This window comes from Hippoglossus hippoglossus, chromosome 16 (assembly GCF_009819705.1).
Source record: "Hippoglossus hippoglossus isolate fHipHip1 chromosome 16, fHipHip1.pri, whole genome shotgun sequence".
NCBI lineage: Eukaryota > Metazoa > Chordata > Actinopteri > Pleuronectiformes > Pleuronectidae > Hippoglossus > Hippoglossus hippoglossus.
In genome coordinates this window covers 24939373-24962336 of record NC_047166.1, presented here as the reverse complement: position 1 = coordinate 24962336, position 22964 = coordinate 24939373, and the positions used below count along the sequence as shown (strand labels likewise).

General features: G+C 41.3%; 3 protein-coding genes across 52 annotated transcripts in view; 1 reads left to right on the top strand and 2 right to left on the bottom strand.

The window, feature by feature from the left end:
- The first annotated feature begins 202 nt into the window (after nt 1-202).
- dpys (dihydropyrimidinase) lies at nt 203-10827 on the top strand. Its single transcript, XM_034611958.1, has 9 exons — nt 203-523; nt 1512-1670; nt 1859-2038; nt 3165-3354; nt 3947-4103; nt 4385-4526; nt 5195-5337; nt 8908-9115; nt 10375-10827. Exons 1-9 carry the CDS (start codon nt 275-277, stop codon nt 10441-10443), a joined length of 1497 nt encoding a protein of 498 aa, XP_034467849.1. The 5' UTR covers nt 203-274; the 3' UTR covers nt 10444-10827.
- Nucleotides 10828-12437: 1610 nt separating this feature from the next.
- Nucleotides 12438-14733, bottom strand: LOC117776911 (dendritic cell-specific transmembrane protein). Its single transcript, XM_034611313.1, has 3 exons — nt 13687-14733; nt 13267-13599; nt 12438-12941 (listed from the first exon to the last, which is right to left on the bottom strand). Exons 1-3 carry the CDS (start codon nt 14731-14733, stop codon nt 12882-12884), a joined length of 1440 nt encoding a protein of 479 aa, XP_034467204.1. The 3' UTR covers nt 12438-12881.
- A 2378-nt stretch (nt 14734-17111) lies between these two features.
- Nucleotides 17112-22964, bottom strand: part of rims2a (regulating synaptic membrane exocytosis 2a) — a 133382-nt gene continuing 127529 nt past the window's right edge. For 46 of the 50 annotated variants that reach the window (XM_034609974.1, XM_034609963.1, XM_034609969.1 and 43 more), the window contains 5 exons: nt 20638-20779; nt 20329-20441; nt 20078-20179; nt 19845-19984; nt 17112-19704 (listed from right to left, as the gene is read on the bottom strand). In XM_034609974.1, coding sequence (XP_034465865.1) covers nt 19501-19704; nt 19845-19984; nt 20078-20179; nt 20329-20441; nt 20638-20779 — 701 coding nt within the window. In that variant the 3' untranslated portion in view covers nt 17112-19500. The remainder of the gene's footprint in view (nt 19705-19844; nt 19985-20077; nt 20180-20328; nt 20442-20637; nt 20780-22964) is intronic. The other 4 variants (XM_034609953.1, XM_034610000.1, XM_034609955.1 and 1 more) reach the window with 3 other exon arrangements.

Below are 22964 nucleotides of genomic sequence, written 5' to 3'. Positions count from 1 at the left end.
AATACCAACGGGTCATGCTTGACAGTGTATTTCGAAGAGGAGGCTGCTCTGACTGCACTTTACTAACTTGTTATCCCATACGTTGCATGGGCTGAGTTGAATAATCACAGTTGCAGGGCCAGACTACACAGAGGCGTCAGTGGTATCTCAGTGAACTTTGGAGCTGACACACACACACACACACACAGAGACACAGAGACACACACAGACCACATCTCTCCACACAGTCAGACCATAGACTGTCATTATTAAGTGTCAGCGGCGCACGGCAGCAATGGAGCCCAGCGGGATCCTGATCAAGGGAGGCAACGTGGTGAACGAGGAGTGCTCCGCCATCTGCGACGTCTACATAGAAAAAGGGAAAATAGTAGAAGTTGGACTGAACCTCCAGATCCCAGCGGGGGTGCGAGTCATCGATGCCACCGATAAACTGGTGATCCCGGGCGGCATCGACACGCACACGCACATGGAGCTGGCGTTCATGGGCACTAAGGCAGTCGATGACTTCTATATTGGAACCAAGGTTTGTTTTTAGCTGGATTGCGTAATATCACTGCTCCCTGGTGCGTTCAAGTGCATCAAGTTAGACAGATACAAAGGAGAATAATAGAAAAAGTTAAACAGCTGGTGGAACCTCATTACCTTCACTAACTTCAAGACTTCTCAGGATATAATTGGTCTATATGCAACCCAGAAGCTTGTTACAATGACAACAGAGGAAACTGGTCTTATCGTATGCATCCTCACCATTATACACTGGTCTGCTTGCATCACCTTTGAATTAAATGTGAGCCAAACCACTTCACTCCTCTCCATTATGTGACTCTGAATATTTCTCTAAACTTCTCTCCAAGTTCGAAGTCAATACACTTCAATCTAAACATTCTGCTGAATTCTCATGCTGCATGCAAAACTCTAAGAACAACTTTTTAAATCTAAATTCAATTCAGTGAATGCTGGGATAACAATCAATCAATCAAATTGTATTTGTATAGCCCATATCACAAATCACAATTTGTCTCATAGGGTTTAACAAGGTTTAACATCCTCTGTCCTTAACCCTCAACAAGAGTAAGGAAAAACTACAACAACAAAAAACAGATTACAGGAGAAAAAAACCTGCCACATGTGAGGATCCCTCTCCCAGGACGGACAGAAGTGCTTTAGATCAGTGTGTAACATAATACAAGATTGTTTAACCTGTTACTTTTCTTCCCCCACCTGGATGCTGAGATAATAATGGCAGGTTACTGCAATATGTCAATTAATGTGAAGTAAAAATCCACAGAATTTAAAACTGTTGTGTTTAACATATGTAGTCTTAATCTGTTAAGTGCATTTCTTTGATCTTAATCTATTCATGATTCCATTCTATACGTGAACCTGCAGCTATGTGTTTTTTATCATGTTATAATTGACAGAAGGTGAAATGTGGATGGATTGTGTCAGCACTAAGCTTTGACTGAAGCAGTTAGTCTTTAACTTCTGTGCTAATGTTTGTGTTCCACCAGGCTGCTCTTGCAGGAGGGACCACAATGATCGTGGACTTTGTCATCCCCCACAAGGGCAAGTCTCTGCTGGAGGCCTACGACTGCTGGCGGCAGACAGCTGACCCCAAAGTGTGCTGCGACTATTCACTGCATGTCGCTGTCACATGGTGGAGTGACCAGGTGAATGAGCAAATAATTGTTGATAAAAAATAAAACTTCTTTTGGCAATGCATAGTATGTTTGAAATCTGTGTCATAAACGGCACCATGCAGACGTGTCTGTCTACTTTTTGTCAAATGGAGAAATGAGAATCACGTTTAATCAGAGAAATTCTTCCTTGTATTTCTCCAAACTTTTCTCACCCTCAGGTCAAGAAAGAAATGGAGACTCTGGCCAAAGAGAAAGGAGTGAACTCCTTCAAGATGTTTATGGCCTATAAAGACGTTTTCATGCTGGATGACTCGGAGCTTTACGCTGCCTTCTCTCAGTGTAAGGAGATTGGAGCTATAGCTCAGGTTCATGCTGAGAATGGAGATCTGATCGCAGAGGTCAGTATGAGCACATGTGATGTTGTGTCTATGAAGTGTGGAAAAAGAACATTGTTAACAGCACATTTTAAAAACATCAGGGATTATTAGGTTAATGAGAAATATGATAGAAACAGTGTTTATTTGTCTCATCGTGGACAGTGACACCAAACTGCTTAAAATTTATGCTTAAAACCCCCCCACAACAAATTGAATACATTACATGCGCACACACACACACACACACACACACACACACACACACACACACACACACACACACACACACACACACATAGTCGTCTCTCCATAGCATGATATTGACTTACATAGATTTTCTGGAGTATTACTCTAAACTGAACCATAGTTACTACTTCCCTAAACCTAACCTTAACCTTAAAAAATGTCTTTGCCTAAAAATGTAATGATTTACAATATGGGGACTTTCTTTTAGTCCCCATTAAGAAGACAAGTCCCCATAATGTGACTGTATGAACAGATTTAGGTCCCAACAACACAAGTAATACCTGGAACACAATTTACACAACAGTGGTCAGAATATTCAGGTGTATTTAGTGATATGTGCAGAATTAGCATTTTAAAATCAACAATCCTGACAGTTCTCAATGAATGGACGTATTAAAGGATTGTCACAAGAATAGGATTTTTTCACCACTGATATTTTCTCCTCTTACATTTGCAAAAGCACATGAAAATTGTTTAAATTGTATGCCTTTCATGCAACAGTATGAGAGTCAAAATGTCTGCCCTGAAAAAGCCTAGTATTTCTCATTGTGTTTGTTTTTTTAAATTTGAATGTCATGGCAACAAATCACCACTAGGGAGTAGCAAATGGCAGGAAAGCAACTTGTGGTTCTTGTGGTGGGGAACCCATGATACTCCCTGGGAAGTGTGTTTTAAGGTTTATTAAGTATGTGTGTGGACTGTTAATGTTTGTAGAAACTTTTTTAAATTAGCTTTTCACCATACACACTGTGTTTCTGTTAATATAATGTGTTTTAACCACAACCATTACAAACTCTGTACCTGTCCGTTTCCTCTCTGCTTGGACACAAACTGTTCTGTGCTTTGCTTTCATCACATTTAACCTTTATCCTCCCTTGTTGTCTCTGCTGGGGCCCGACAGGGGGCTAAGAAGATGCTGGCCCTGGGCATTACGGGGCCCGAGGGCCATGAGCTGTGTCGGCCAGAGGAGGTGGAGGCTGAGGCCACCCAGAGAGCCATCACCATAGCTCACGCTGTCAACTGCCCGCTCTATGTGGTCCATGTCATGAGCAAATCTGCTGCCAAGGTGGTGTCTAATGCACGCAGAGATGGTGAGTGGGAGTCTGCTACCACCTGCTGTTTAAATAGAGGACAGCAAGTGTAACAGACGATAGGTTTGTCTTTGTCAATGTCAACATGTATTTCACAGTTGTTCCTGATTATCTTCACCAAGGCAGTTATGTTTTCATCTGCGTTTGTTTGTTTATTTGTTTGTCTGTTAGTTAACTGGATTACGCAAAAACTATAAAATAGATTACCATGAAACTTGGTGGAAGGAACCCATTACAGTTCGGTGTGGATTTGGATTAGGAGGCAGATATAGGAAATTGTTTTAAATCACTTTCTATAATATTGTGAGATTGTTCAACATTATCTTTGATTTCTCAGAGAATTATTCATGGATCCAAATAAGAAAACATATGTAGTAAGTTTAAATGTTGTTTCATATGGGGATTGTTGGACCCTCTGTGTGCCACTCCAGTTTTTAATGTAATTGCTTTTTCATGGTTAAAATGTAGATGTTTTTCCCTCTCACTTTTAATCATTGTCTATAGTGGACCAGCTTTAAAACACTACTTAGAAAAATAACAACTTGGCCAGGTGTTGTTTTTGATATTTTTATTTTTCTATATCTCTCTTGAGGCCGTGTGGTGTTCGGGGAGCCCATTGCAGCAGGGCTGGGTACAGATGGCACCAACTACTGGCACAAGGACTGGTCCCATGCTGCTGGCTTTGTCATGGGTCCTCCACTAAGACCTGACCCCAGCACTCCTGGGTACCTCATGGACCTGCTGGCCAAGTAAGTGCAACTGAAGGTGCAGCATATTGGTAACAAACCATATCAGTAATTCTTATGGAAGAGAGTTTTTAACAATACGAAATGCTGAAAATGTGAAAATCAAACTCTAATTCGTCAACTGCAATTCGAGTTTTATGTGTTTGAGCAAGAAGCAGAAACAGATATAACATGAGCTAGAATTTATGCATAAAAACTAATTTGCATAGAATCTGGGTTTGAAGAATAACTCTGATAATGTGATTGTCATTTGTTTTTCACACGTTTATTTCTCATCATTCTAGTGATGATCTCAGTGTGACGGGAACAGACAACTGCACCTTCTCCGTGTGCCAGAAGGCCCTGGGAAAAGACGACTTCACCAAGATCCCTAACGGCGTGAACGGCGTGGAGGACCGGATGTCTGTCATCTGGGAGAAAGGAGTGGTACGTCCGACTCATAATAACTAACTGGACTTGACACTGCTCTTTACTGAGATATAAGTCTGAGTAGAAGACATCTGAGCTGCAGCTGCTGCTGTGTAGAGCCATTACGGAGCTTCCTGTCGTTACACAGTTTGCAATAATGTAATAATAATATTTGTTTTTACAAAGCCCTGTTTTTATGTGTCTTACGTCAGCTTGATAATTCTTACTGTGACGCACAGTCATGGCTGCTTACTCATCATGTATGGGACAACAGTGAGCAGGGGCCTTTTTACATTTCTACGTCATGAATATACAAAAATTAATCACAAAGCTGAATGTCTGACTAAGAATGTATTTACCCTTTTTAAAAAACTGTTTTTCTCAGCTGAAATAAATGAAATAACAATACAAACAGAAAAGGCAGTAAACTCTTGGAGCTGCAGACGTTGCATTTTCTTGCCATTGTTGTGAGGACAGTGTTTCAGCCCGGCCACCCCAAGGCCACGGGAAAAGATTTACCACTTGCAACAGAGCTTGCAAATCAGACATTTTGGCAGAAATGAGTTGCTCGCTGCTCTGTTAAGCGTTTACCCCTCGTCTGCTAATTCTTCACTGTGCCCCCCCCCCCCCCCCCCCCCCCCCACCCCATACTCAAACTGGGTGCTTTGTGTATTTCTTTCCCTCAGCACAGCGGGAAAATGGACGAGAATCGATTTGTTGCCGTCACCAGCAGCAACGCAGCAAAAATCTTCAACTTCTACCCGCAGAAAGGCCGTATCGCCAAGAACTCGGATGCTGATGTGGTTATATGGGACCCTAAGCTGACAAGGTGAGGACCCTGACTCCGACCATTCAGCATACTGGGAGTAAGCCTTTAAAATACAGCTGGGAAGAAAAGCTCCCAGACAGTGTGTGTGTGTGTGTGTGTGTGTGTGTGTGTGTGTGTGTGTGTGTGTGTGTGTGTGTGTGTGTGTGTGTGTGTGTGTGTGTGTGTGTGTGTGTGTGTGTGTGTGTGTGTGTGTGTGTGTGTGTGTGTGTGTGTGTGCGCACGTACACACTTTAATATGTATATGACTGCGATGCACATCCTGAATGCTTATCCGTCCACATTAAGTCTGATGTGTCTACCAGTGCTGTAGATGCTGCTGCTGCAGTACTGGGGATACTTGAAAGCATGTCAAGCATTCAGTTAAATAAGATGAGGCTGTTGAGCTCAGCAGTAAATCATGCAGTCTATACTGGCAGCTAGAACGAGAAGAAATGCATCTTTCACTTTGCGCCACTTCATTACACATACAAACACACACAAACACACACACATGCGTGTAAAGTGACGTCTGTGCTGTGTTGTCTAAAGCTGCAAATGAAAGCCTAACACAGTTTACACGTTCATCAGTCAGTTAAAAAAAGACTGGTTATTTTCCCTGTTTGGTTATGTTGTTTTGGGGGGGAAGGATTTTAAATACACTTACATAAGCTAGGTGCACACAGCATCAGTGGGACAATGACGATGGCTCATGGTGAGGATCTTAAAGATGACGAATATTTCACGTGGGAGCTAAACCAATTTTCATAGTACTGAACACAGAGTATTAAGGCTATTTTCAGTAACAGTTCCAGGATATCACAACTGATCACGTCATTGTTTCTTTGCATTTTCTTATTTTCCTCCTCAAGTCCCCGAGTGGTGGACAGTGTGCTGCATTGTGGAGCACATGGGCAGATGCAGGTACAGAGGACAGTTTGTATTCCAGTAGCTTGCATACTGTAGCACACTCAGACTTATATAACGCAGAACGCCACTGCTCTGCTCTGTGTGCTGGAGAATCTGGGCTGAGCCCCTCAGGGAAGTCACTAACCGCCGATGTGAATTAGAGACGAACACAGTGCATCATGGTGTAATTTGCTGTAAATGAATCCACTGGTAACACAGGAGAAGCCTGTGTGAGGCCTGAGACTTTGACAGTTCAGACTGTAGATGAGTTTACAGCTTAAAGGTCCTCAGGCTCGTCCTCCCTGGACATCACCTCTGTGTGTGATTGTTTATGTATGTTCCGCCTTTACCACGTGTGCGTGTCTGCAGATGTTATAATGCCTTTCAAGCATGAGAGCGTCTCGTGTTTGATTGCTGCAGCCGTGAATTCATCTGTGAAACTGTGCAATTAATTGCCCTCAGTGCAAGTGTCGCTTCATAACATCCGGGACCAGGGGCCACAAACAGTTGCATAACCAGAAACGCAGAGGAAGCTCAGTCAGTTGCCTTGTGTCTCCGTAATTAGGTATACTTGAATAATGAGGACAGATCTCAGTGCACAGTGTCTGGCTTCTCAAATCAATGTGTGTTTGTGAATGGAGGAGAAGAAGGCTAAAAAAAATCTATTCAGTGTTTCATCTGGTTGAGTCAAATTTATTTCTCTGTTCCCCACTCAAGAATGTTTAATATGTTACACTTCATCAAGTACTGTGTAAAGCTTTCAATCCTTTTATTATCAAACGTTGTGATAGGATTTTTTCTCTAAGATTCCTACATTTCCCACAAGTTGTGTTTCAAGCTGCTTTAACAGTGGTTTGCAGTTGTACATGTTTTTATTTGAAATTTCCCTTATTGACCATTCATGAGCAGTATATCAATTTTAATGTTTTTCTTTTTGCTTAGGTTTTTCTTATTGCTAACGGCTAAGCCCCAGCTCTGGGTTGTTGGTGTGTGAAATATATACGGTGAAGCATGTGGCACACGTTGCTGCACAATACACCATAGTGCAGTTCCAGGTGTTAAGCTGTGGTGAACACTGAGGCAATGACAGAGAGGCCATTCTCATTATTAATTTGTTTACAGTTAAAATCATTTTAAAGGGCCCATATTGTTTAAAATACATTTTCTGGACTTTTACTATCCGTAATGACTTGAAGGGGGTCAGTAGGGACCCTCAAAGTATGAAAACAGTCGCTCTGATGACTTTTTCACTCAGTCCATTCGAAGAAATATGTTATTGAAACGTCACGTTTCGTACTTCCTCCCCCGTATGATGTCATTCGGGATTGCACTCATCTCTCAGCCCCACTCAGCCGGTCCCAGTCCGAAAACAGCCTGTTCTGTCTAGAGGGCCAGAGAGAGGCAGAAGAGAGGACATGGAAATACACATTGCAGCAGTTTTTTTGACTTTAAACCGCTGATATATCATCTTAGGGGAACCAATACCTCAAATTAAGTCCCAGAAAGATGTAAAATATGGGCCCTTTAAAGCTGTTATTGTAAAGTGATGCTCTTACCTTGCTCTTTCAACCTAGAAATGTGCTTGTCCTCGAAGGCAGCAAATTACTTGACAATATTTACAATTATATTTATATTGTAGCTGGTTTGTCAGGAAGCAGATCTGATCCTCAGTCCCTCTTTCCCTCTTCCTCCTCCTTCATCCATCTCTCACTCTGCAGTTTACTCTGCCTCTCCACCTCTTGCCCCTCCATGGTTTCACACATTACCCCCCACTGTGCCTCACTGCTCTTCAGCCAGGCAGTCGATTTGGGCTTTGGTGAGTGTGTCAGTTTTCTGATGAACTCGTCCTTGTGTTTGAGCTCCTCCTTGAGCTGGCTCTGCTCTTTCCAGCAGGTGGACTTGCTCCTTTAAAGCCCCATGGCATAGCTTACTTGTGCATGTGTTGTCCATCCCCCCCCTTGACCGATCAGCTCCAAAGATAATCGTCTGGAGATACCCTCCTAAGTAATGTTCTCACCAAGTTTGGTAAAAATCTGTCCATGCACTGTTGAGTCTGGGCAACTATCATCGTGAGGACACTACATTCATTCATTGTGGACAGCCTAACTAAACCCTCATCCCTAACCTTAACCAGACTACAATTCACGTCTGACTACCCAACTTAACCAGGAGCTCAGTAATGACGTTGTGCCAGGTTCTGGTCCCCATGAGGTCTACTGGTCCTGACAAGGTCAGAGTCGCTAAATAGGTTTTAAAAACTGTACACACCGACACAAATATACACACACTGAGGCAGAGGGGTGAAAACAATGCCCTGCTGCTGACTGTGCCAGCACGCAGGAAAATAAGCAGCACTGCAAATGTTGAGGTGTCTCTTTCATTGACTAAAAGAAGCTTAGTAAGCTTCTTAGAGAAGAGAGCATTACATGAGCAAACGTTGAATAAATAATACACTACGGCGCTTGTTGCTGCACAGTAAGTGAGCCGCACTAACCTGATGCTGTGTATGCGTACATCTTGGCCTGATTCAGTCTGTTTCAGATTGGAACACAATGCATTAAGACCTCACTGTGGGCTTCTGTTTTCTGGTATAAAGCATGTGGCGATTACCTCACATATATATCACACAGGCTGCATGTGATCAGGAACCTAAGTGTTTGCAAACATGTGGTTGTGTCTTGGTAGGACAATCTCAGCCAAGACCCACCACCAGGCCGTGGACTACAACATCTTCGAGGGCATGGAGTGTCACGGTGTCCCCGTCGTCACCATCGCTGGAGGAAAAGTGGTCTATGAGGAGGGGCAGCTGAAGGTGTCACCAGGACACGGCAGATTCATCCACAGGAAACCCTTCTCCGAGTTCGTTTACAAAAGAATCAAGCAAAGAGAGCAGGTCAGTTCCATACAACACATTTCAGTCCTCAGAAGTAACACTCCTCTCTTTAAAATGTGACTTAGTCTCCTTTCCCATGTGCTCCACTCCACCTGGTGCACAGAATAAGCTTTCAGACATTGTATTTAAGGGTGTGACTTTTGGAAAAATAAAACTAAGATAAGAAAACAATATGTAGTATAAAGAACATGCAATACCTATCCATTTATGTATTTAGTAAATCAGCTAGAATCCATATTATTTTATAAAAGAGATCATTAGATAACTATTACACTGAAGAACATAGAAATAAATCTCACACAAGTCTGAAGTTCCTATCCGTCAGCCACCTGGAGTGATAAACCTTCATAATCATAAATGAAAGAGGCTGTTAGCAACTAGCTGGTAAACATAGCTGAGCCGATATTTCTTGCTAAGCCCAGCTAAGCTAACCTGTAACTTCATATTCACCATAGAGACATGAGAGTAGTAGTGATTTCATGATCTAACTCAAAGTAAGGAGACAAATGAGAGTATTCCCAGTGTTTTGTACTATAGGCACTGGACGATTTGTAATACTCACTCTCTTCCACACAAACACACTGACCATCTGTCACAGTCAGATTGACCATCAGCAGTGCCTGTGGTAGGTGGCCATCCATAAAGTACACAGCTCCAAAACGTAATCTTCTGGAGACACAATCCCAAGTGATATTCACACCAAGTTTGATGAAAATCCATCCATGTGTTGTTCAGTTATTTTGTGCACACGCGCGCGCGCACACACACACACACACACACACACAAACCGTGCCTTGATAAACACTGTCTGCTGCTTAAAATTTAAAGGTACATTTACTGGTTACTTTAATACATGGTTATAGTAGAGTAAATGGTCTGTAATCATAAAGCACTTTTCTAGTGTTCTACAACTCAAAGCTCTTTACAGTACAGTTTAGCCATTCTCCCACACTTCTGCTTGCTTCTATGTGGAGCACTTTCTCTGTCACACATCACACACACACTGCCAGCAGAGCTGTTAGGGGCTATTTGGGTTTAGTATCTGGCCCGAGGACACTTAGGCACGCTGAACTAGGGTGACGGGGATCGAACTGCCGACCTTCTGGTTAGTGGGACAGAAGGAAGATAAGAGGATAAAATGAAATGCAGGAAAATGAAAATCTTTGGTAGGTGCACATTTAACAGGCTTAGTTGAGTTGGAATAAGCCTGGACCTGATGAGGAACTTAACCTTTCTTTTGCTTTGTATCTGACCTGCAGGTGGGGAAACCTGCAGCTGTGATCAGAAAACCCTATGAAGGCAAAGTCATTTCTCTAGGAACAGCTTAACTAGAGCATGAAAGCTCCTGAGCTCCAGCTGTGTGTCTCCAGTACAATCCAGAAGCTGTCAATTCCAAGACAACTGACACAGCAATTCTACTCAGTCATTTCAATCACTGTGTGCTGCTAAGCTTTGGGGCCTTTTCAGACAACTCAGGTCTATGTCCTGTTGGCAGATAATACCTTTGTTATATTTACTCAGCCCTGTGAGGTTTCCAGGTCATCTCTGCTCAGTACACAGGTTAGCAGAGCCATCTCTCTGCTGCTCAAAGTGATAGTTGCTCTAACATATATATATATATATCACGTCATTCGGTTTAAGGAATATAAATAGGGCTTATACATTTAATGGTTTAAAAAAACTGTTGTGATAAGAGGATTTTTGTCACTTTTATATTATGCAAATTATTTTATAAATATAATTGTGGAATAAAAAAAAAGATATTTACCAATTTGCCTGGTTTTTCTAAAATGTTTGTTGCCATTGGCGACAGAACTGATGTTTCTCACCCAAAAGCAGCTCTGATGAAATATTCATTTCAAATGCACTGACATGCGTGAAAGTATTAAGGTTTGCTTTGTTGACCCAGATTGACTCTTTATTTTCATATTCAGCAGCATCACACATTATCATACACGCTCCATCCTTGTCCATGTATGGACTGCACTCGTTCCTTCCCTGGTGAAAAAAGGTCTGCGGCTGTCACCGAGCGTCATGAGGCAGCTTCCTATTGGGCTGGCATGCTGGCGTGGTATTATGCCACAGGGCCAGTTGAGACATAATGTGAGCTTATCAGGTTGCCACACGGGTCAGTGGCGGCGTGTGAGTCACAGAAGGCCTACTCATCCTTGAGCTGCACCACTTCCTCTCGTCCCTGGCAGTGGAAGTGATGGTGTGGGGCTGGCGGTATTGGAATTTACAGTCAAGAATTTTGCCCCACTGGATTTGAACCAGTCATCTATAGGTAATGCATTCCCAGCCGTCAACTTCAAGTATTCCTGCACATGGATGTGTCAATATTCATGTAAATAATATCACTCATATTCTAAACTCATACAGTGTAATTGTGGAAACAAAATAACACCAGGACAAACATAAAAAGTCTATGTTCAAATATTCCTAATGCAGTGATAAATAATTTTATAATTTTCTTTTTTATAAATACAAACACCAGACAAAAGGATCAAAATCAGGCGAGCAAGACTTTTTTGTGCATAATAGTGCATAATACAAACCAATGGCAAGAACCACTGATGGAAAATGAACAGTGGAAAAGGAAGCAAGAGGAAGCAAGAGGAAGAGGAAGCGACGACAATAGTAGCAATGAAAAGAAAAACATGATGAGTGGATATGCTCACAAAAAACAAACAACTGAAACGGTCTCAGAGGTCAAAAACTAGATAGGATAAATAGAGTTACCTGACGTTATTATTGATATACAGCTGATTTATAAAATATTAATACCATTTATAAATTATTTACCAACCCATAATGAAGCTGTTTTTAAAGAGAGGAAAAAAATAAACAGTTCAACTTAAAAAACACCCATCACTTCTCTTGCCTGTGCTGGCTGAAGACAGTAACACTTGTCAGCAGGTAATTGGAAAGAGGACATTGTGGTTCACTGCACACAGGGGGACGTCAAATCCTCACTCTGTATTTTAGGTTATTAGAAGCTGTCTTAAATGAATACAGCAGTTGATAAATTATAAGATTCACTGAATCCATATTTAATTTCAAGTCCTAAAAATTTGAGATATTTACAGTATTTTACATCTTGTTATTTAGTTTTTGTAATAATGTGAAATCTAATGTAAAAGTGTAACGTACAAACTGTTCAGGATTATACTCACAGTTTGAGGTAGATCATAGACTATTGTCTGTTATATAATGGACATACTGTAATATGTATGAAATGGCTCATTATTATGAAATGACAGTTCTACGTGGTTCTCCATGGTTTCCATTATTGTCAGTTGACTGTTGTTTAATATAATAAAGACTAAGGAAGTTGAAGTGCTGTATACTGAATTACAATATGACTATAACAGTGAATATATTATTTCATATACCTCCCTCTGTAAAGTTCATTACATGCAAATATAAGTTAATAATATGAGGCAACAAATCAACATGGCACAGTGGATAAGAGAAAACACTGACCTCCTGCTGTTGGTCCACAAAAGGCCAGACAATCACCTGGATTCATTTCTGGACACCATGAATGGGGCCTGTGCCCCGTTTCATGTCCATCCACCCGACTTGTAGAGTCATTTAAAATGTCAATGTCATGGTGGTACATGGAGGAAAAGTCAGACTATCGCCAAAGTCATTAGCATCATGGCAGTATAAAATGTGTCCATCCAGTGGCTGTTGGTCCAACTGTCCAAAAGAATGACATTTCCATCCCCAGAGCCATGAGCAGGGCTGTGATATCCTGATGTCCTCACACGACACTTTGTGGATTCTGTTTGGGTCGAAAGAGCAGCGGGCACCAGAAATGTGGCTGATCACAGAAGAACAGAAAAACCCAGGATTAAAAAATACATTTTCATCACTTCGGTTTTAAAATAAGAAACAAGGGAAACGACACGAAGAGGAAGAAACAGCATGGAGGTAGAGAAGAAATTTGTGACATCATACCCAGCTACCTACAGTGGTCTCTTAACTTAATTTTTGCATTATTGCACTGCCACTGACACAGAGGAATGATAATCCTACAACAAGTCAAACTCACCCAAAGCAGTTTGCACATTTTTCACATTAATGTATACTGGGAAGAACAGGAGGTGATGACCTCACCAGCGTTCTACTTTTAAAGACAGGCAAACCTTAAGAATTAGTGATCTGAGGCCAGAGTTGTTTTCATCCTTCCTCCTTTTCAATCTCTTCCGCAGGATCTTGTCGTGCAGGTACGCCACTCGCTCCTCCGCAGCGGTGGAGAAGAATCGCTCACAGACCATCAGCCTGAGCTGGGTCACTTTGGAAGCCACCAGGGCCATAATGAGCAGGACGAGCAGAATGACAGCCAGTGGAAATATGGAGTTATAGAGCAGCAGCTTGGGTTTAGGAAGGCACTTCTTCTCGAACAAGGTCACAGAGAAGGAAAAGTCTTTTTGATGACTCTCCTCACTAAGTGGTATACCAATTAAAGTCGCAATCCCCTGAAATGATGAAGAATTAGTAAACCATGGCTCCGTGACTGAAATGATTGTAATAAGTTCTGAAAACAATTTCACAGACATACTTACTTTGATGCTCATCAACAGGGGGACATTGAAGGGTTCCAGCTCTGATAACTTCGTTGTTATAATATCCACAAAGCAGTACAATAAAGCATCCACAGTTATAAATATGACCCAAGTCACAAAATGGAAAACAATTGAAGCACCAAACTTGAGAACAGCTTTCCTCTCCCTGGTGGTGGGACGGGCGGAGAGGAAAGCTGTGTACAGCTTCCCCTCCTCTGGTGTGAGGGGGAGGAGGTGGGGCTTTCCTTCTGCCTTCTGCCTCTCGTCAAAACGGACAAATCTGCCGCCGATATACCTGTTTTGATATTTCATGTCACTGCGGTATTTCCTGATGTGCAAGGCTATGAACATCATGAGCACGAGGAAGCTGATGGCAGGAAACATCCTGTCGGCCACAGAGGAAACTGTTTTCACCAGGGACTGTGCAAATTTCACGGTCTCATTCAGCTTCTGCTCCGCTTCACTGAGTTTCACACGGAAGTTTTCTGATTCCAGTCTGGGTGAAACCTTCAGCTTGGAGTCAAAGTTCACTACTCCCAGGTCTGTAATCCCTTTCAGCATGTTTCCTATCCACTTCAACATGTTGACATAGTTACTGAAAGGGGCTGTGATGGCCGACTTCTTCGCCTTGAGGTTGCAAACCATGCTCCTGAGGAGTCCTGTGAGGTTTTCCAAGGTGTTGCGGATGTTTTTGAGAACTACCAAACTGGTCCCAGCAGTTAGCAGCAAGCTCCGACTCTTCTTCATGAAAATAGAGATCACAAAGAGAGTCCCTAAGCATCTTATTCTCTTTGATAAGAAGAGAGCGCCGGTAAGCAACGCCCCAAAGCAGCCCGTAATCCCTCCAGCCACTGCCGTGTCATAGTCCAGGGTGTAGAGCAGGTAGAGTAAGAGCAGGGCGCTGAGCAGCAGGCTGGAGGAGCTGCAGGTCAGGAGGAGGATGATGGTTCTTTGAAAGCTCTCCCTTTTACCAGCTGTGAAAACATCCACGACCAGAAACCCAAAATCTGCAAGACTCTGTTTTATTGTTACCCATGAGAGAAGCATCTTGGATATTAAAGGAGACACTGTGTGATGTCCAAACCCTGGACCCTGGGAAACAAAGAAGGGTAGGTTTAAAGAAAGAAAGGGTTCAATGACCCAGCGTGTAAAACAACAACATTTCAGTTCCGAAAGCTGTACATTTAAATACAAGTACGAACCTGTTGTACATCAGGGCATGCAGTCTTGTGAATGTGGTCTGCAAACGCCTTAAATACGTCCAAAAGAGGAAAACAAACCACAGTCATTAGTCATTTCACAGTCATCCCTATTTTCAACCAAATGCAGAAGTAAAAAGAGGTAAGTATGAGGCTGTGTGAGACACTGTGAGATACTTGATACTCCTTTTGGTCAAAATCATTATATTCATGATTGTAAGGCACAAGAGCACAAGACAATACAAATTACAGCAAGCATGATAAAATACCTTTTAATAGGACTCAATGTCAATAAACAACAATAAAGAAATACAGGGGGTGCAAAAGAGGTTGGAATATTTTGAATCCATAATTACTTCTTGGAAAGACAGCTTCTTTTAAATAATGGAATTTATAACTTTGAAAAGGGGAAATCATTTTAGAAGTTGATGACAGGGTCTTGACGTCAGCAGCTTTACCATGAAAAGCTACTTTTGAAGAGAGTTGTGTGAAACTGTTACGTATGTTCAACTTAAAAATGATTAGTCAGTCAATGCGTCAGCCTATCACTTTGGTCCAAATCCCAAGAACTATTGGATGACTTGCCATTAAATAAGGTCACTGTTAGGATGATGATATAATCACTTTGGTTATACTGGATGGAGTTTTCATATATAGCACGGTGCTATTAGAACCATGATCACATCAAAGTTTCAGTTTATCCAACATTTTAGCTCTTGAGGGTGCATAGATTGTGTTCTTACCTGAGAACAACTCCCACATAAAAAATTGTATCTTTATAAAAACTGCGTAAGTTGGTTTTAAGAAGAAATTTCTTCTTTACAATTGTTGGTGAATGAATGAATTGGAGCTGCTATCATTAATAACATCATTACATCTATAAATGGTAAATGGTAAATGGTTTTGTATTTATATAGCACTTTTCTAGTCTTGATGACCACTCAAAGCTCTTTACAGTACAGTTTTTTTACATTCACCCATTCACACACACATTCATTCATACAGTGCATCTATTAGCAGCACTTTGTTGTTCTATGAGGGGCAATTCGGGGTTCAGCATCTTGCCCAAAGACACTTCGGCATGCAGATGGGGAAGATTGGGGATCGAACTGCCGACTTTCAGGTTGGAGGATGACCGCTCTACCCCTCAGCCACAGCATGATATGATATAAATATCATATCATATTATAATTTCCATTATAACAACCAGTCAGACCCCCCCTCTCTCTCTTCTCCACCCACCTCTCCTCTCTTTCCCATTTTCTCCTTTCACCCCAACCAATCGAGGCAGATGGCCATCATCCACGATGAGTCGGGTTCTGTTCGAGGTTTCTTCCAGTTAACGATCGCTATCATTTTTAAGGTCTGGACTTTCCTATGTAAGATAATGTTGCGATAACGTATGTTATGATGTGGGACTACTTCAATAACACTGAATTGAATTAACATGAGCGTTCTACCATTGTCACAAGTAACATCTTCTTCATCATCGCCCCCAAATAATTGTGATCATCATTAGCATTTAGCTCAAAGCACTTTTGTGCCATATGACATGAGCTTCTACCATAACTGTAGACTTACTGTTAATATTTAAACCACGGTGGTGCTGTGGTTAGCACTGTCACATGAAGAAGGTACCAGGTTCAAATCCCGGTTCAAGTCCTCCAGCTTGGAGTTGTAGAATGGAGTTAGGTTAATTGGAGACTCTAAATTGTCCATGGGGTGAATGTGAGAGTGGATGGTTGCTTGTCACTGTAGCTTTTTGTAAGGTCAACATATATAACATATATATATATATATATGTTCACCCTACGATACGCTGGTGTCCTGTCCAAAGTGTGTCTCACCTATCGCCTATAGTCAGCTGCATGGGTCCAGTCCCCCTCCACCCGCTAATTAGCAACAGGCTAGTGTTGTTTGAACCATAGGTTGTATTTAAGATTTGACTTAGATATCATAGACTTTCAGCATGACCACGGGTTAACTATGGATGCATCCATGTTTTTCTAAGAAAAGATAATGACTTGGATAATGGGTAATGTGGTAACCAGCATATTTGTAGCTTAACACATCTTCCGGACTAAAAGTTAAATCTTCTGGTTCATTGAGTTTTACTAGTTATACATATGTCTTCTGAAAACCTCCTAACTTTGCTAGTTTACATATTTCTTTTCCTTTGAGAGCATATCGTTTTGTGTGTGTTCATCTTATCACCCAACGCTGTCCATCAGTGTAATATCATTTTTTTATTTTTAATTTGAAAAATAACTTACATAAATCTCTGTACTCAACCATACTTAACCAAGACATAGCCTTGGCATTAACACATTGCACCAAAAAAGAGAAAATGAAAAGGCATTCAAAAGGATAAATAACGTATGTCTTTGTCATCACATGAGGCATTCTTCCTGTTCCAAAAGAGTAATCTATTCATGGTAGCTTGTTTATTCAAATTCTGACATCTAAAGGTATGTACAATGGAAATTGAAATGAAAATATATACTGTAGCCTGTTACAGCAACAAGGTTTTGTTGGACATTAAAACACATCATCGTCATGTGGAAAAGGAATAATGCCTCAGTTCAATTTCATTCAGACATACTGCAACTATAAGATTCATATACTTCCCAGACATGAGAAGTATTTTAATTACTAAAAATAGTAAATAAAAAATAAACTGGTCTTGGCTTTTAAATAAAACTAACAAAAATATAGTAAATCAATTTCATTTTCATTAAAACAAGAAAAACAAAACATTTTCTGTGGCAATATCCCTTGTTATTTGAACTTGTGATTAGCTCTTCTTCACATACAGTGCCTGTAAAATTAAACCACAGCAACACACATCTCTTGCATGTTTGCTGCCTCTTGATTAGGTATAGACCTCCTGCTGTACCAATAGAGATTATTTTTGCATGTTCGTCAACAATACTGAAATAAAATACACTTGCAATCACAACTGTTTCATCAACCTCCATTAAATATAAAATATTTTCCTTGTCACTTTTTTTCTCAAAAACCTGAAAGAAAATATGACCTTGGGGGTGGAATGTTTTTGTTAAAACTTCAATAATCGGCCGTGGAAGACCAAGAACTAATTTGCTGTAGAATTCAATTTAAGGTGAGGGAGAAAAGTAATGAAGTTGACATGCACTGTACAAGAAACTGCAAAAATTCCAAATATCATCTTTATCAAAACATGCTGAGTTACTGTAAGGTGTGCCCAAGCCATGTTGCAGAAAATCCTTTTCAACATGCTTGTTAAACAAATCAAATCCAAAATAAAATACATACTGAAACAATACAGAACTGTAAAATAACCAACAGTCCTAAAATCTGGACAATATCAGGGGACTGAACAATGGTAGCAATGAATAGTACAATGAGAGGTACCCTGGGACAAGGAAGAAAAAGAGAAACATGTACAATTTGCACATTATGTTTATCTTTATAAGGCCTGAGCCTTTTTACAATGAAATAAATAATTTACATTTATTTTCATTATCACTTTTTGTCACATAAACATTTTCTGTTAAATAACTCCAAAAGTTTCCTTTAAGTTTCCCTTATCTGTATGTCTGTAAAACACAGACTCACGAATGGTCTAAAGAATGATAAACAATGTCTTTTTTTTAATCACGATGTTGCATTCACTCCCCTTGAAAACCATGCACTAGTGAAATTTATCTTTAAAAATAATATAAATTGTTGAAAATGGCTGATCTGTTTTATTTATTTTTCATCTTTTTTGCAAGTTGCAGCCTCAAGAAAATAATTTTTCTTTTTTTTATTCAGCTAAATTTGTGTCCATGCAAATGAACTAAAAAGGGAAAAAATATTTTTTCTCATTTAATTTTCATACAATATATCAACAGAGAAAGAATGATGGTAGATTGTACATCTTTTCATGGGGTTTGGGTTGTTACTGTATATTCTGGAGTGTTGATGGTAGCCACTTTAATATTGCCTCTGATTTACTGTCTTTCTGGTGATTTACCAGTACAGTTTGATTCAGTACATAAACCTTGAGTATGTCAAGCATTTCTTTTGGGTTTGGGAGTGTGGATATAAGCTGGGACACACCTCACCCAGAGTGATGGTCTCCACAACTCCATCTACACAGCTAGGTCTGTTGGCGTGGCGTGACCAAGCATCTGATTAGAAACACTATCACCCCTTCAGATACAATTACATAGACATTTAAAGAAAAAAACAAAAAAAACAAAAAAAGAAAACAAAAAAATTCAAAGCACAACTTTTATTTTTCATTCGAAAAGGGCTTCTGTAGAACTCATTTAGCGGTTCCCAGTACTGACCCCCATGGCTTCGAATTGGATGAAAACCTGGAACTGACAGATTCCTCGTGCTAAGGAGTTCATTCCAGCTTCCTCCAAACAACAACAACAACACCCGGCAATCCCGGCCTCCAGGCGTTTGCAACACGCTTCGCCAAGTGCACAATGTGCGCAACGCTTTTGCTCAAAACACAGGATCACGTTTGCACCCCTAGAAACAGGCTCAGAAGACACAACATCAAGCATGCAGTGTAACTAGGGGGGCGTGACCTGCAATCGCAACACCGGCTGCTACAACAACGCTATCAGTCCACACGCTGCTATGATCGAGAGAAACTGTCCAGTGAGGATTGGGAAGCTCTTCTTGTCAGTGGGGCCAGAGTAGGGTCCACCAGTGAGGAAGGAGGAAAGAGCTTGAACCAGCCAATCACCATGTTGGACAGGTCCAGCTCGTCTAACAGTATCTGAACTGCTCCCATGAATGATTTATGGTCCATACGTCCATAGTCCCCCCATACGATGACCTGCAGGAAGAACACAGGAAAAAAAACTCAGCTTTACTCAAAGTACAGACATCTTGAAAACAGGTTGTTATTTTTAAATTGACTCTGTTTCCGATTTCATTTCTGTAAGACCTCAGTGTATGAAGAAATAATTCTCTTACCTGTAAAACCTTCCCTCCCGGACTCTCCTCAAACGGCAGTGGCTGCTGGTAAAGAGGATCCAAGGTTTTTCTTGCTACTTTTGTTTTCTTTTTGGCTATGCAGACTCCGTTTTCCAAAAGGTAGACCTTTACATACGGTGCTGAGAGGAGAGGAAGTGTCACAACTTGTATTAGTCATAATTCTTGATGATTAATATTGCCTGTAATAATCCTACTGTCAGAGCTTAAATTACCTGGCAGTGACTTGGAACCTGGTTTTCCCACAAGGCCACGGGCTCTGATGATCTCCACCTCCAGTGCTCCTTTCTTATCCACCATGCCGATCTGGATGTCACCTGGGCAACAAGTAAAATGTATAAACACTTTACAGTACATAAGGGAACACATCACCTCACTAGCATTTACAAATCGAAGTGCAAAGAGATTCCAAGGATTGACAAGCTATCATGTAAAACCAGTGAAATAAAGAGATTTGTGTTCTCACCCATAGGTGGAGTGGCCAATGTTTGACGTCCAACCAGCTGGGCGGGACCCAGACCATCAAGGAAGTCACTGAACTGGGCATCTGAGGAGAGCCGCACACCAGGGAAGATGAGACTGAAACAGAGGAACACACACATGATTACCACAGAGATAGAGTCTTTGCATGTTTATTAAAGACGCTGCTTTAGGGCTAGCAGGTGGCTGCAGCTTATTAAATGTCAGGAGGATTAGACAAAGCAAAGACATATTGTGCATGTGCTCCCAGTGAGTAGCGGCTTTTATAATGTCCTCAGAGTGCCCAGATCCTTACTTTCCCTCGGAGCTGTAGCTGTTCATGCTGCCGTCAGTGGACTCCCGGCTGGCCTGCCGAGTCATTCTGCTCCTCATCTCCACCGCCAGGCCCGTCTCTGTACTCCTCTGGATAGTGCTGCGCAACTTCTTACCTCCTGCTTCTGCAAACAGATTGACACATGCAAACAAAGAGGGAGGGAGGGGGAGAAAGAGGGATATAGACTGTCAATCCATGACATTGAATCCCTTTGTGACTCATGCATCGAGCTGCGTTCACAGATTTTTTTTCTGGCCAAGCCGCCTCAATCATTTGACAGGGAAAACAAAAGACCAAGGACAATCTGAATTACAATTCATCCCGCACTAAGAAACGCTGATTGGTTATTCTGGGAAGGATCACTTCACCGTGACAGTCAAACAAGGTCACTAACTCAACAAGCTCTAAAGACTGTGGCTCTTTGTGCATCTGTACGGACCTCCTCAGGTCAGTACTACTGACTGTCTCCATGGGTCCTGTAGGAACCATAGTGAGTCCGCATTCATGACAGCTGACTTCCCCCATTAGCCCTGTGGCTGCTCCCCTCCACCCAGCCTCACGGACCACGTGGCTATGAGCCTGTCAGACATTACCATGAAGAAGTATAGTATGAATGCTTCCCTAGTCCAAACACACCTGGTGATCAGCATACACACAGCACAACAGCCAGCTTCACTATTTTATATTCCAATAAGACAGGAGTTAAAAAATTCAGTCTTCACTCTGAGGATCGAGCAAGTTCTCACAAAGATGCAAATGTAGGGTTGCTCAAAATCTCCAGACTGGTTCAGTGTGTACTAGATATTTCACTTCAAATGAGTCCATTAAGCTCCGCTGAATAGGTGTATTAGCAGCTGAGACGTTTATAAGCTTAAAAACATGAAATGATGTGCATGACCACAGAGCAAGCAAAGAGTAATTATCCAAACATTACTAACTATTATTGAATCTATTACAGCTGAGGAATTTTGTATTTCTCATCTGTAATCAAATGAATGCAAAATTAGGTTATCAGGTTATTTCCCAGATGTCAGGTAATCATTGAAAAGCCAGATGAAATTAATAACGCTGAGTTGCCCTCAGTTCAACCTTCAGGTACAAAGTAAAGATGAACAATCAGCTGTTAATTCTCAGATCTTATAAACTTTTACCCTCTAAATCCCCAGTTTGAGTGAATGAATCATGTTAGGACTACACCAATACTACTCCAGGATCATCCAGGGCCCTCTCTTATCGCCTGCTGTCTTCACTCTCCCTGCTCGTCTTGTCAGGGGAGGAGCTGAGGAGATGAGAGGTGATCCTGTGTCCTATCTCACACAGGCATAAACAGACATGAAGCCTTTTCAGCCATGAAATCTCAGCTATTCAGCTGTCCTCCGCCTCCTCTTCCGGCTGTACACACATTACAAAAGGAGAAGCAGCCACAGAGGTTGTCTCCTACGTCTGCAGCAGAACGCAGCTCAACGACCTCCGCTGCCAATCAGTGGCGAGTCAGATGTTATCAATGAACACTGAAAACCACCATTTTCAAGGTAATACACCACTTCTCCGGCTTTGTGGCTGAATTTATGACAAGTATACTCATACGTTGACACAAGCTGCTGATTTAAATCACTGATATGCAGCCCTGTTATTATAATATCAATGAATCTCAGGAAAATAACAGCTTATGATCAAAGACACTGTAATAGACCAATACACAAACAGACCATGGTGTTGACTTTGAATTAAAAGACTGAAATCTGAAAAACTCTGCCCACATATTTTATACACATATGTACTTTATCGACAAAGACACCTGAATCTAAAGTACTGGCAGATGTGGTATGTGTCAGAGACATAGAGACATCATCACCACTGGTTGTACATTGTGGCGGGGAGCACTTTTGAAAATTATCTTGCAAGCCTGAAGCAGCAGTGGACTAAAAGTTGGACAAACTGGCTGAACGCCAAAAAGGGTCATTGCCCTCAAATCTCATCTCTGCCAGACAGGACAAGACAATGACAAGAGTCTGGTGGAGCTGCTGGGCGGCCAACGCAAGAAGCGTGAGTACAAGTGAGCTAGAGGTTGTTGCTAAATAAAGGTGGTGTGCTCGGGGGGAAATATGCAGATAGATAAAGATATAAAATCTTCTACACTGCAAATCTGTGAACTCTTTTATTTGTTTGTAAAGGCACCCTGATAGAATAGGAAGTGATTCATCTTGGGAGGTGTTAATATTTAGTTCACTTGCCAAGTGACAGTCAGACAACAATGTTGTGTTCCAAAGATAAATTAACACTACATTAAAGTACAAAACAATAATTCA

Bases quoted from the DNA above. Each gene is read 5' to 3' on its own strand.
- dpys (XM_034611958.1), top strand. From the start codon at position 275: ATGGAGCCCAGCGGGATCCTGATCAAGGGAGGCAACGTGGTGAACGAG. The intron at 2,039-3,164 runs GTCAGTATGAGC...GGGGCCCGACAG, and splicing joins ATGGAGATCTGATCGCAGAG to GGGGCTAAGAAGATGCTGGC. The intron at 4,104-4,384 runs GTAAGTGCAACT...TCATCATTCTAG, and splicing joins CTCATGGACCTGCTGGCCAA to TGATGATCTCAGTGTGACGG.
- LOC117776911 (XM_034611313.1), bottom strand. From the start codon at position 14,733: ATGCTTCTCTCATGGGTAACAATAAAACAGAGTCTTGCAGATTTTGGG. The intron at 13,600-13,686 runs GTAAGTATGTCT...TCATCATTTCAG, and splicing joins CCCTGTTGATGAGCATCAAA to GGGATTGCGACTTTAATTGG. The intron at 12,942-13,266 runs GTTTGCCTGTCT...TTCTGTGATCAG, and splicing joins TCAGATCACTAATTCTTAAG to CCACATTTCTGGTGCCCGCT.